Source organism: Micropterus dolomieu, linkage group LG13, assembly GCF_021292245.1.
Source record: "Micropterus dolomieu isolate WLL.071019.BEF.003 ecotype Adirondacks linkage group LG13, ASM2129224v1, whole genome shotgun sequence".
In the NCBI taxonomy this organism is placed as follows: Eukaryota; Metazoa; Chordata; class Actinopteri; order Centrarchiformes; family Centrarchidae; genus Micropterus; species Micropterus dolomieu.
The window spans coordinates 8,639,846-8,653,036 of NC_060162.1; the positions used below are offsets into that span (position 1 = coordinate 8,639,846).

General features: G+C 39.8%; 1 protein-coding gene and 1 long non-coding RNA gene across 2 annotated transcripts in view; one reads left to right on the forward strand and one right to left on the reverse strand.

The window, feature by feature from the left end:
* The window catches only part of LOC123982194 (coiled-coil domain-containing protein 148-like), a 32,908-nt gene extending 27,712 nt beyond the window's left edge, over nt 1–5,196 (forward strand). The window contains exons 16-17 of the mRNA XM_046067613.1: nt 4,747–4,841; nt 5,115–5,196. Of these exons, the coding sequence (XP_045923569.1) occupies nt 4,747–4,841; nt 5,115–5,196 (177 nt within the window). The remainder of the gene's footprint in view (nt 1–4,746; nt 4,842–5,114) is intronic.
* Nucleotides 5,197–9,644: 4,448 nt separating this feature from the next.
* Nucleotides 9,645–10,887, reverse strand: LOC123982393. The gene is made up of 2 exons (XR_006827959.1): nt 10,688–10,887; nt 9,645–9,907 (listed from the first exon to the last, which is right to left on the reverse strand). It is a non-coding gene; the product is annotated as an uncharacterized LOC123982393 (long non-coding RNA).
* Nucleotides 10,888–13,191: the final 2,304 nt, after the last annotated feature.

The following is a 13,191-nucleotide window of genomic DNA, read 5'->3' on the forward strand; positions in this document are numbered from 1 at the left end:
TAGCATGATGCTGCCACCACCATGTTTCACTGTTGAGACTGTATTGGACAGGTGATGAGCAGTGCCTGGTTTTCTCCACACATACCGCTTAGAATTAACGCCAAAAAGTTCAATCTTGGTCTCATCAGACCAGAGAATCTTATTTCTCATAGTTTGGGAGTCCTTCATGTGTTTTTTGGCAAACTATATGCGGGCTTTCGTATGTTTTGCACTGAGGAGAGGCTTCCGTCAGGCCACTCTGCCATAAAGCCCCGACTGGTGGACTGCTGCAGTGATAGTTGACTTTGTGGAACTTTCTCCCATCTCCCTACTGCATCTGTGGAGCTCAGCCACAGTGACCTTTGGGTTCTTTTTTACCTCTCTCACCAAGGCTCTTCTCCCACAATTGCTCAGTTTGGCTGGACGGCCTGGTCTAGGAAGAGTTCTGGTCGTCCTGAACTTCTTCCATTTAAGGATTATGGAGGCCACTGTGCTCTTAGGAACCTTGAGTGGTGCAGAAATTGTTTTGTAACCTTGGCCAGATCTGCACACAATTCTGTCTCTGAGCTCCTTGGGCAGTTCCTTCGACCTCATGATTCTCATTTGCTCTGACATGCACTGTGAGCTGTAAGGTCTTATATAGACAGGTGTGTGCCTTTCCTAATCAAGTCCAATCAGTTTAATTACACACAGCAGGACTCTCCTCTCCTTATCTGGGAGTTTATTCCAAATATACGGAGCATAATAACTGAACGCTGCTTCTCCTTGTTTAGTTTTGACTCTGGGGACAGAAAGTAGACCTGTCCCAGACGACCTGAGAGGTCTGGATGGTTCGTAACGAAGCAGAACATCGGAAATGTATTTTGGCCCTAAACCATTTAGTGCTTTATAAACAGCAGGATTTTGAAATCAATTCTCGGTAGGCTTTAGCTTCTATCTTTCAGAGTGCAGAAATAGACAGTGGCAGCGCCGACAGTTTGTCGGACTTAGCAACAGTAACTAAGGGGGGCGGGGCTTAGCGAAGGTTCAATTGTGTCGAGGCTTCGAAACACTCCAACACCTGTCTCCACGGTGACATCTACTGGTCACTTTTGATATTGACACATTTTCATAGGGGTTTCATTGACCAGCATTTACAGTTCTAAATGTTTTATCAATACACGACCAACAGGATTTTGGAGAAATCACCATACAACAAACAAACAAACGCTTCTTAAATTCTTTGTTACTGATACTCGCAAGGCAAAAAAGGAATGGAAATAATAGTTGAAGTTAGTGAGTAGAAAATGGACTGGCGACCTGTCCAGGGTGTACCTGCCTTTTGCCCGATGTCAGCTGGGATTGGCTCCAGCCCCCCTCGACCCTGTACGCAGGATAAGCGGTTGACGATGGATGGATGGTTGGACAAATTAATGTAAGAATATAATAATAAATTATAATAAATGTGGATATCTACAGTATTATACAGTAGCTTATTAACAGAGGTTTAATAATAAATAGCAGGAAAGATATAAGCCCTAGTGTAATAATAATGAAAAATAACCAGCACTTATCATTATTCATTCAATTACTTATATTAAAAAATCCTAACTGAGTAAAGTTGAAGTTTTATTCAGAAATATTCTGCTGTTTTTGTGTTTTTTGTTTTTTTTTCATAAATGACATCCCAAGCATTGGAAAAAATTTATTCACATGGAACACTTGTTGCTGGCATACATAGGCCTAAGTATTTTTTTGCCATCATATACAGGTGGGGATACACAGCACCTGCCAATAAATCAAAGGATCCTTGGAATAAAAGCATCTGTCAAAAATTTTAACCTCTACAGTGGCATCTGGGAGTTAGAGGCAAGCAGATGAGTGGTGATTTGTTTCAAACACTGTGAATCAAGCGTAGAAGCGGCAGGTGTGCCACGAAACAGGGGTGAAACGCACCGAAGCCTTGCTTCACTATGGTCACATGACATTGACGTTTTGAACCACGCTTTGGAGCAGTGTTTCGAAACGTCTGTGCTTCGGGATCTCGACACAGCGGCGACACGTCAGTATTGAGAGTCCCATCCATATCATTTAGTGTCATTCGGGAGGTCAGGTTTGTTATGTTCAGACTTATGTTGTAGTTTTGTTACGTTGACCTCAGTTTAGTTTAAACCCACGTTGAGTAATTCTGTTGATACCTTTTTTGTGTAATATGATTTGAAACCTAATTTGATTTGTTGGCTAAATAAAGCCCAAACTTTACAAAACCTTGACCTTGTGTCCCTGTCTTTACTGCTTGGTCCCTGACAATGTCATATTACATGTCTTATCTAACTAAACAAGAAAACAAATGTGTTTTTCCAAAATGATGCAATTTTTCTTTAACCCATGAAACACATTAAATTTTTCACTGTCAACAAAAGGCATAGATACTAGTAATGTATGTTCAGAAAATACACACAACAACAATGAACACCCACACTAAACATATAGAGCACAAACTGGAAGAAATTCTCAACTCTGAAGAGAAGAATTATTGTACATATGTTGTGTGAATAACAATGTAAACATAATTTTGTTGAAAGCAAAATACCCCGAGGGAGTCTCAGCAATATGATAATTGATGGTTTTGCACAGAAAGTAAGGATGTATGGAATTACAACATAATATTATCTCTGGCAGCTCTGACTTAAAACGCTGTGATTTATCCCAGCTGCTGTAGGCGAAGGGCAGCAGCCTCGCATCTCCTCCCAGAAGATCAGAGGAAAGAAGGAGGAGCAGGGAAGATTACTGTATGTTATGGAGGAGTTAACATGGGGTCGGAGGTTTGGCACCCTTTCGTCTTTGTGAGCATGGATGTGGTGTGGTGCAGAATAGTAATGTAAGTATTTTTTTATGTGTTTGAAAGCCTTGAGCTGCCTGGGAAGATTTACTGTCTGTGTCATTAGAATAAGTACATACCACTGTACTGTTGGTCAAAGGGAGATTGTACAATCCCTGATTATTTTAATGTCTGTGTTTTCACAACCTTTTAACCTTCACCACAGTACAAGATTAATATTAGAGATGGAAACCTTGGGACTTTAATTAATCTTCTTGCTTCAAAACACAAGAGGATAAAAACAATCACACCCATTAACTTGCTCTCACTCAATTAAAAAAAACAGGCTATAAATATTAAACTCCAAAGTCACCAAACATTCATAACGCTCATTATTCAGTCTTCATAGGATAACTTGCTTTCTGTTCGCGTGCCAGGAAATAGTCCTGCCAGCCTGTTACCCAACACACGCAACAATTTAAAAAAAGACGACCATCCTGCCAATTTCAGAAATCTTTGTTACAGAATTAGGGGAACTTACCATTTCTCCCTCAGCATTGACCCTCTCAGTGTGTGGGATGGCTGGGTTTAATGTTACCTGGTTCCCTTGGTTCCTCTGCCTTCTTTGCATTGTGGTAAATGTTGAACTATTGAAGTCAAACCTTCCAAGCATAATAATCTCTCAATCTTTTTTAACCAATGACAGTGTGCTAATAGTAAATTATTAAAATATAATGATGTCTTTTGCTCAATCTCATTAAAATGATAAATTCCAGTTATTTAACTTGGGACAGTTTGAAACCAGCAGTGCATGCTAAACGCCACAGACCTAATGTTCATCCATGGGCTCTCCTTGAGTTTAGACACAAAAGAAGAGGCTCGTTTCAAATCACAAATTTATTTGATTTGATGCTTATTTTGCACCCAACCGGCTCCCGCCACATCAACATCTCTGTAACCAGGCTTTCAGTGCAGATTCCACCACCTGTGCAACTGAATCCTCTCTTCTCAGCAATAAAGAAATACATGGTGCATTCAGTCATTCCTGTTTATATAATTCACTCCTGTAATAGAGAAAGTGTGCAATAAAGTGTGTATATCATTAGTCAACTCTAGCCATGACTCCTATTATTCAGAACCATTTCAAGGTTTTACAGGAGATTGTTTTTAATCAATTACTGCCATTTAACTGCCATTCATTGTTAAATAATTGGTTTAGTTTGTTTTATTCTGTTAATTAAGCAGTCAGATTATACAAATGACAGAACACAGGGTCCCACCTGTTGAACACTGACGCCACCAGTACCGGGGGGCAGCACACGATTTTCACCTCATAATGCAAATGGGAAATCCATGGACGATCCTAGTATTTTGTCCCCCTATCCTTGCTACACACCTCTATGAAGCTTGGAGGCTCAGCTGGAACCTCAAACCGACCATTTTTATCCACACCAAATACACATCAAACACCAAGCATCTAAATAAACTTATATCACAACATAAATCACTCTGTAATCACTGTAGATGGCTGCACAAGTTGCCTTCTACAAATCTCTCCTCTCATCCTACACAGCAGTCTGACCACTCAAAAGAAAGCTCAGGTCCAGCTCTGGGGTGCGTTTCCCAAAAGCATCGTTGCAAACTACGGTAGCAACTTCCTTGGTTGGAACGAAGGTTACGATATGGTTCTATTAGCACAGGCGGAGCCCTCTACTGGACTCTATGGTGTACTACCTCTCCTCCTATCACACGCACGTACTCGCCCACTGAAATTTAGCATACTGTAAGTAGCCGACCAATTGGACGTCGCTACTGTATGTGCGTACCGTATAAATAGCGGTGTTCTCACTGCTCAGCATCCAACCAACCCTTCAGTAGACGGCGGTGGAGCGGCAGGGCACCATCGTAGAGGGCTCCGCCTGTGCTAATAGAACTAGGGTTACCATATCGTAACCTTCGTTCCCCAGTGGCAGGTCCCACTGGGGTGCGGAGACACGAAGCACCGGTCGTTGTCTCCTCACACCCTGCAGAAAACGCTTCACGAGGGGGTGGTTGAAGACAGGTCTGTCGCCAAACCCCTCATAACAAGATGAGATAGCTGCCGCATTCACCTTAATGGTTGAGTGTGACAGTCTCTTCTCCATTAGGCCCTGTAAGAAGGAAAGGATGGATTCCACTGAGCAGGTTATTGGATCCATTTCCTTCTCAATGCACCAGCACTGAAAACCCAGCCACTTAGCTTTGTAGCAGGAAGTGGTGGAGCCTGCCCTCGCCGCCTGGATGTTATGTACCACCTCTGCAGACAGCCTAGCCTGTCTCAACCTCTCCCTTTCAGGAGCCAAACCTTTGGAGGTTGGCCGAGCACCGGCAGCGTGGCTATGGCGCCTGACTCCTGTGACAGAGCCCCCCAGACCTGAGGAACAGGCCAGGGCTCCGTTACTGCCAGCTGCGTCACCTCTGCATACCACCCCGCCGATCTGCGGCTGGGGGCTACCAGGATGACTGACAACCCTTCCTTTCTAACCCTCTCCAGCAGGGGGGGGGATGAGATGGAGTGGGGGGAAAGCATAAAGATGCTCTTTTGGCCATGGTGCGTGTGCAAACGCGTCCACGCCCAAGGGCGGACTGTCCTGTGGTAGGATCGTGAACCACAGCAGGGCAGTGGGTGTTGTGCCGTCTGGCAAACAGGTCCACCTGCGCCGTCCCGAAGCGAGACCAGATCTGCTGTATTATATTGGGGTGCAGTCTCCACTCGCTCTGTGGGGGACCGCCCCTCGACATGAGCCTCTACTGGCCGACCCGTAGGAGCTACACAGACATCCAATATACCAAACGATTTATCTCTTCAATATGAAAAGAAAGAGTCCACTTAGCCCTGTAGGATCTTCTCAAGTTGTAGGCCTGTAAAGCATGAGAGTGCTTTTGGTCACAGGAATGCTGATGAATATTCACTGTTTTTATCAATATTTCAATGTTTTAGAAGCTTTATCTTATCTGGAACATGGTTGCATGGACAGAAATAGTGTTTTGAAGAAACCTCCCAATACTAGTAAACATATAAACAGTGAATATGGCCAAACATGGACATTCGCCTGGTATATTTTTGAAAAATTGTGTAATAACTGTTGTATATTAGTTTCTTTCCATCAAATTTACAGTTACAGTTGTATTCTAGATGTTTTAGAAGTTATTCAGTTGCAGTATAATGAGTTGGATGATAGTTTTGATGGTGATATTGCTATTAAAATATAGATTTTATACCAGGTGAGGATGTAAATATCATATTTTCCTTTATTGCATCTCCATTTACTCCTTCATTTATTCCTTAGTTTCTGACCTATCAAAGGAGACCAGAATTATGCATCTATCTAATGGTTGAGGAGTTATAAGTGATTCATTTTGGGTATCTTATTTTAGGCATTTTTCCTGCAATTAGGGGCAAATAGCTGAGGGTTTCCAGCAGGTTAAGCCTTGAGTGACAAGGTGTTGGCTGTGATTGAATAGACTTTTTTTGCTCAGGAAAGTTCCTAACTGAATGAAAGGACCTGAAAGTATCACAAGAACTGGTTGAATTCTCTAAAAGCTAAGGAAAGGTGCTTCAGTGTTTCCTTTCTTATCTCTTTTAGCATAAGGTACACTGGACTATCCTTTATGGAAGGAAAGGAGATAATGCCATCCCACAATTCCTTGCAGCAGCAACATTTAAAGCAACCCAGCATTGTAGTTTGGCCATGGCAGACCTTAATGTAGCAGACTGATGTAAATGTAGAAACAACAGAGTACCTCTGCTTGTGACATGATCCAAAAAGTATGGATATCAAAATACTATACACATAAATGTTGTTTTGCTGAGTACCCCCCATTGTGGAATGCACTGAAAAAAAATTCTCCACTTAACAAATGTATAAAAAAGGTCAAAGCACCCATACTAGGAAACTCTATATATTTGTGTCTGAATATGATTTACTCTAGCTAGCCCCTTGCACAATTTCTTATTTTTAATTATTATTTTAATGGTTCCATTTTCTCTACTTGTATATTGATTTTTTTCCCATTATATTATTAATTTAAACATTTCAATCCTATTTATTTTGTTTTTATTTTTACCAACCATCTATTTTGTTAAGCAATAATATGTGGCCTGTGGCCAGATTACTTTAATAGCAGCAAAAAAACAAATATTATAAGGGCTGGTGCTGAAACAGATCTCAGTGATGACCGCAAAAGTTACTCACATAATCACTTTGGTTGAGTGGCTATAACAAGTGGTTATGCCTACAAAATGAAAGCACGATAATGTTATTGCTGCAGTACTTTATGTTGTGTTTTATTGAGAGCTTTTACTTTGAGAAGTTCTGAAGGAAATTCAAAAGAGTCTCTGGCTTGCTTAACACACCTCTGAAAAAGCCGTCAGAAAACATGAGATTGGATTACCCTGAAGGAGGCGCGCAATATCAAACAACACACAGCCTCTGGCCTTTCATACTGTGGCAGTTTTGGGGGGTAGCCAACAGGGGCCAGCACCCCTGTAACACAGACCTTGGACCCCCCTATGGCCCCCCTCTGAACAAAAAGTCTACAATAATCATAATAATATATCTTCCTTGTGACGATATGGCGCTGATGCGAAAGGCAGATCAAATGTATCTCAAGTAGTCAGATCCTTTAGGATGTTACACCGCCACTGTCCGGTGTCGTGCCAAAGGTAGTTATTCCTGATAGAAAGTGTTCCCCCTGCCACGTGAGCGAGCGTGCATTCAACAGTGAAGATGGACTTACGACTTCACAAAAGTAATTGAAAAATATATATATAACAAAACAAGCATATAGTTTCCCTCGTAAAGCAAACATCTATTTCACAATAGTCTAACGATATTATAACTGACCACGTAGTTGATCACTTAGTCATCCATGTTAACTTAATGTTTGGAAGCTAGATCCAGACAGACTGTGACCTTTTTCAAGTAAGCTGCTCCTACAAATATCTACACCATCGATACTGTAAAATCAAGATCACTGTAATCAGTTTACTCAACACATTACTCGCCTCAACGTTAAATCTTCTTGACTCAAAATGTACATTAAACTGCAGCATTGTAGACAATATTTTGTCCTTGTAATCCATGTTTCCATTGCATGGCTTGCCTTTGGATATTGCTGGAAATTGAGTCCCCTTCTTAAAGGGTAAATTATTATCATAACAATTTGTTATGTGCATTGCATTTAAACAGCACTTTTCATACACAAAAATCAATACCTGTAGCCTACTGCTCCTACTGTAATTTTGTGTATACTTCCCATCATGACTAATAACAGGGGTGAATATGGAGAAGTTTCTGTTTTCCTAGCAGAAGTTATATTGGGATACATATTATATCAGACTGTATGTGATGGTTTTCAACCTGCCATAAAATGTATCCCCTCTTTATAATGCACAGATGATGGCCTACTATCAAGTATTTACTTTTGTGTATACTTCAAATCAGGACTAATAACAGAAGTGAATATGGATATGAATATATGTTGTTTCATAGCAAAAGTTATAGTGGGATACAAAATACAACCTATGATCCAGAGAATGTCTAGTACACTAGAGCTTATACTGTTCATTAAGCCTTACAAAGAAGTGTTGCATCAAAGAATGTACTGTAACTTAAGCTAAAGTTAACAGGAATGTTGTTGGTTTTTTTGAATAATGTTATTTAATAAAACTATAACTTACTTACTTACTGAAAAGATCCTGTTACTGAAACATATATGTTTCAGTAACTTACAGTTAACAGTATATAATTATTAGTATCTAATGTAATGCTTTAAGCATTACATTATATACTAAACAAGACTTTTGAAAGCTTGAGCATTGCCTTTGTCTCTTGTCCTGAACTGAATGTGCCCCTGGGACATAACAAATGGCCCCAGTCTGGCCCCCTCAATAAAACTGGTGTAGAACCGTTACTGCTTTCATATGAATGTTGCAGATGGCACTGTCTGCAACAAAGCTGAGCTGACTCTTCACCTCACATTACATGCTAGCTAGCACTCACATTATTATTTTGTTAAAAGGTTAACTAAGATTTAATCATTTGTAGCTGTGTCTGTGTGCGGAAATCCTCTTGTCTAAATCCCTGGTACAAAGCACTATATAAAGGATCTTGAACTCGATACTTTGCATGTTGTACATGTACATCAATATATGCATTGAAATCCTAAAAATGTTTCACATACTTAACAAAATGGTCACATAATGACAAAATTGAGGTAGAATTAATCTCTCTGTCCTTGTATTTGAAAAAGTTTACAGTGTATCTCTTCTTTTTAGCACATTGCATTGACACAATGTAAAGGAAATGATGTAAATTGTGTAACTTGTTTGTTTCCACTTAGTCACTATTTGTAAACGTAGTGTATTTTCATTCACACCCATGCACCCAAAATGTGTCTCCACCCAATTTCTGTCCATTTCAGCACAGTTTCACTTCCTCTTTGCGCTGACACTGTCCCACTGTTCAGAGTTGACAGTTACTGTGTCAACCCACTCAAAGAAGGCTCATCTCATCCACTGTTTTAGAAGAATATTTAACAACACCTTTCAGTAACAAAGACCACTTAGACAGCTAGCTCATGCAAGGACAAAGCTGACATTGTTATCAACCTTATTATAGTATGTTTAGAAAAAAATATGTAATATTTTTAGACTCTGATTTTGCTGACTGTTTTAAATCAACTCCTGTTTCAATTCAGTGTCCAAAGATATTTATAACACTTGCGTGTCTTACAAGTACAAAACACACCACATGCACCGGAGAAGATAGCTCAGGGTGGTCTGTGTGGCTCATGGACTGGACAAAAACAAGAGACACATGGGTAAACTAAATAACAAAGTGATTTATTAATAAGAAAATAAGCGAAACCAATGAGTAGGAAGAATCTGTAAAGTCAGTAGTTTAGGGAGTAGATGAGTGAAAATGTGCTGCATGGATGTTGTGCTGTAAAAACAAAGACAAGAAACCAAACAAACAAAGGAAGCCGTGAGATGAGGAGGTCCAACAAAAGACTGATATGCATGGGGCACACCGGGCCGAGGTGTGTCCCATGCCGCTGATTACCCTGCCATTGAGGTCTGCAACCCTGGAGACAGAAAGCACACCAACAGCAGTATGTGACAAAACATCTCAATCAGTGGTTTTAGCTATCTTAGCAAACTTATTGCTTTTAACAGTTTTTGCAACAAACTACATCCATCCATCGTCATTACAGCTAAACACAGCTCATTTTCCTTAAAGTGTCTCAATATTTTTGACTATATGATTACTTTACTTGTAGTGAGGACTCCATGGAGAATTATCACCTGCAGTTCTAATCATCTTTACTGAGCTTGACTTGCAGCTTTACTATTTTGGTTCAGTCTCACTCATCTCTCTTACCAGAGAGCAGCAGACCGCCATTTTGGGCGAAAAACCTGTAAAAATCCACTGTATCCTTATCTGAGGGATGTGTAAATAAGTAATACGTGTTTGCTAACACATATCACCATATCAACTTAACACAGCTGAAAGTTTGAGGTGCACTAACCCCTATCAGGCATAGCTGATTGATCAGAGTGTGAAAATGAGTAAAAAACTATAATAAGTATAAGGAACAAAGCTTTAGAGTCATGCAGGCAGGAGATCAGACAGTTGCTTCTTCCCGCGTTGTTTCCCCATCTAGTTTACTGATAAAGTACTGTCAATTCCGTTTTCTCTAAATGCCTAAAATGAAATAATGAAACTTGATATTGTCTTTTGTTTTGACTCACAAATCAAACCATGCAAAACTTTAAATGGTGGTTCATGTGTCCACATCCAAGTCGACTATTTGTCATCCATCCCCTTAGAGCCCTGAGGAGCCAGCAGTACAATTTCTGCTTACCTTGCTCCATTTTCATCAGCATTCCTTTTGTTGTCCCCTCTCCAGCCTCCCAGCCTCAGCACAAGTGTATCCAATTTTTATCCCAGTGTTTGTAATGGTGGCGTTGTTAATGTGTGTCAGAGAATCCAGGCTTCTTTCATGGTTCCCAACACAGTTAACACTCTAAATATATGTGAGAGGAGCATTCCCTCACTGATTTTCCAGCAGTGAACAATCATTGCATTAAGATCCTCTGTGTCTGTCTGTTCGTGTGTGACCTTGCTTGTAATCTGCCATCTGGACAAAATGCTGAGTACGGCCTTCATACAAATAGACAATGGAAGAGAATTACTCAATGTTCTCAATATTTTATGTATAAAATGCTTAACTCTCACTTACCAAGAGCTAGATTAAGTATTTTCTATAATCCCATGTTGTAGTCTTTGCTGGGCAATATTGTGTTATTTCTGTAACGCTAATGGTAAAAAAAAATTTTTTCTTTTACTGTAGCTGCAATGATTTTGGAGATAGCACAAACAGGCTGCCTGTTTACAGGTCTTAAGGAAGTGTAACTGTTCAGGAGATGTGGTTGCTATTGTGCCTTTTATGCTTTGCAGAACTTTGTGATAGTAAAAGATTGTTCATGCAGTTAAAAAGCCCAATTTTTCCATCCATGTGCTACATTAACATGCTCCCCATGAGATTCCACTTATGCACAGTATAGAAATACACACAAATAACATACAAAACTTTGAAACTGAATATAAACCATATTGAATGTGAATTTGAATAACTAACCGTGTGCCAAAGAGGTAAAAGTATCCAATATTTCAATATTTTCAGAGAAACATTCAAAAAATAAATACAAATGTATGAAGCAGAACTTTGCTTTTATTCTTTCCTGCAGAAAATAATGATCTCACAATCCCTCAGATGATCATACAAATGTATGATCATTTGGAGGGGGCCCAACACCTAGTTGTGGCTAAAACTCAGCCAGCAAAATGCTACTCATTTGTTTGCAGAATGAGTACTTCTACTTTTACACTTTAAAGTAGGCTTGTTGTGAAGACAAAGCTTCTGTACTTGTATCTAAGTAGGCTGTTTTACTGCAGGTAGTTGTATTGGTGAAAATATTGTAGCTAACTTAGCTAGGTTGCGGGTTAGCAACTGTCGCTAGAGAAGCTAATATGCAGAGAGGATCAGACTGTAGAGCTACCTCACTCGCTCCAGACAGCGATATTCACAACTGTCCTGCTACTATAGCTAACATCACAACAATCAGTCACATACATCTTCTCTTTTCATACAGACACTTTCCAGACCCAACACTGACCAATACGACAAGGCTGAGTGTTTAAGGGTTGCAAGTTTATGCCATCTTTATTACATTATACTAAAACATGAGTCAGCATTTACCCTGCCCTTCTGCATCCCTGCTCATTAAATGAGATACCTGTCACCTCTTATCAGACCCCCTGTGCCTGGTTTTGATTTGTGTGTGTGCGTGTGTATGTGTGTCTGCCTGACAGGAATAATATCAGTGACACAGAGCGGGGAGCCAGTCGGTATAAGCTCACTCGGCTGTGCTGTTTCAGCTCTCTCCAAATCTGATACGTTTTCACACTCAATTTATTTCATCACAGCCCGAGGAAAGATCGGATTTGACTGCAGCATGAGGGGCATTTATGAGAGAGAATTACGACAAGACAAAATAAAACCAAAGCTTCTGCTTTCTCTGTGATTTTGTCCTACTTCAGCTTTCTATCTTTTCTTCACTCCTGTATGTCTTCTGATTGTGCTGTCCCTGCATTTTGTTTTTTAATGCTGGAGTCTCTGGCCACACAATACATTGAAATACTGTAGAGCTGTGTTAATGAATATAATGAATAACTCATGAACAAGATTATTAATTTCCATTTTACTTACCCTGTGAATTAACTGAGGAAACACCTCATCAGCTTAAACAAACAGAATTATCACGGGGTCATATGATATGGGTCAATACAGGACCAATGTAATACTGGGTTACATTTACCCAGTATCAGAGGTGGAAGAAATATTCAGATCCTTTACTTAAATAAAATTACTAATATCACACTGAAAATACTATAAGTAAGTAAGTATAAGTAATGCATTCAAATGTAAGTAAAAGTATTATTAGTATCAAAAGTAAAAGTACTCATTCTGCATTGAACTTAGCTTAAAAGAAGTAATGTAAAGGTAAAGGTACTTTATTGTCACATACATACATGCAGTGAAATTCATTCTCTCTGCCACTGTATAGCACCTGGGGACCAACTCCAGATCTGAGCCAGTGTCTTGGTCAATGGTACTGACCAGAAAACTTTCATCCCAAATTCTCCAAATCACCATATTTGGAGATACATGGTTTTCACTGACCGGTATAAAAAAATTGCAATCAGAAAAGTTAGTAACTAAAGCTGTCAGAATAAATGTAGTGGAGAAAAAAAGTACATTATTTGCCCCTGGGATGTAGTGGAGTAGAAGTATAAAGTAGCATA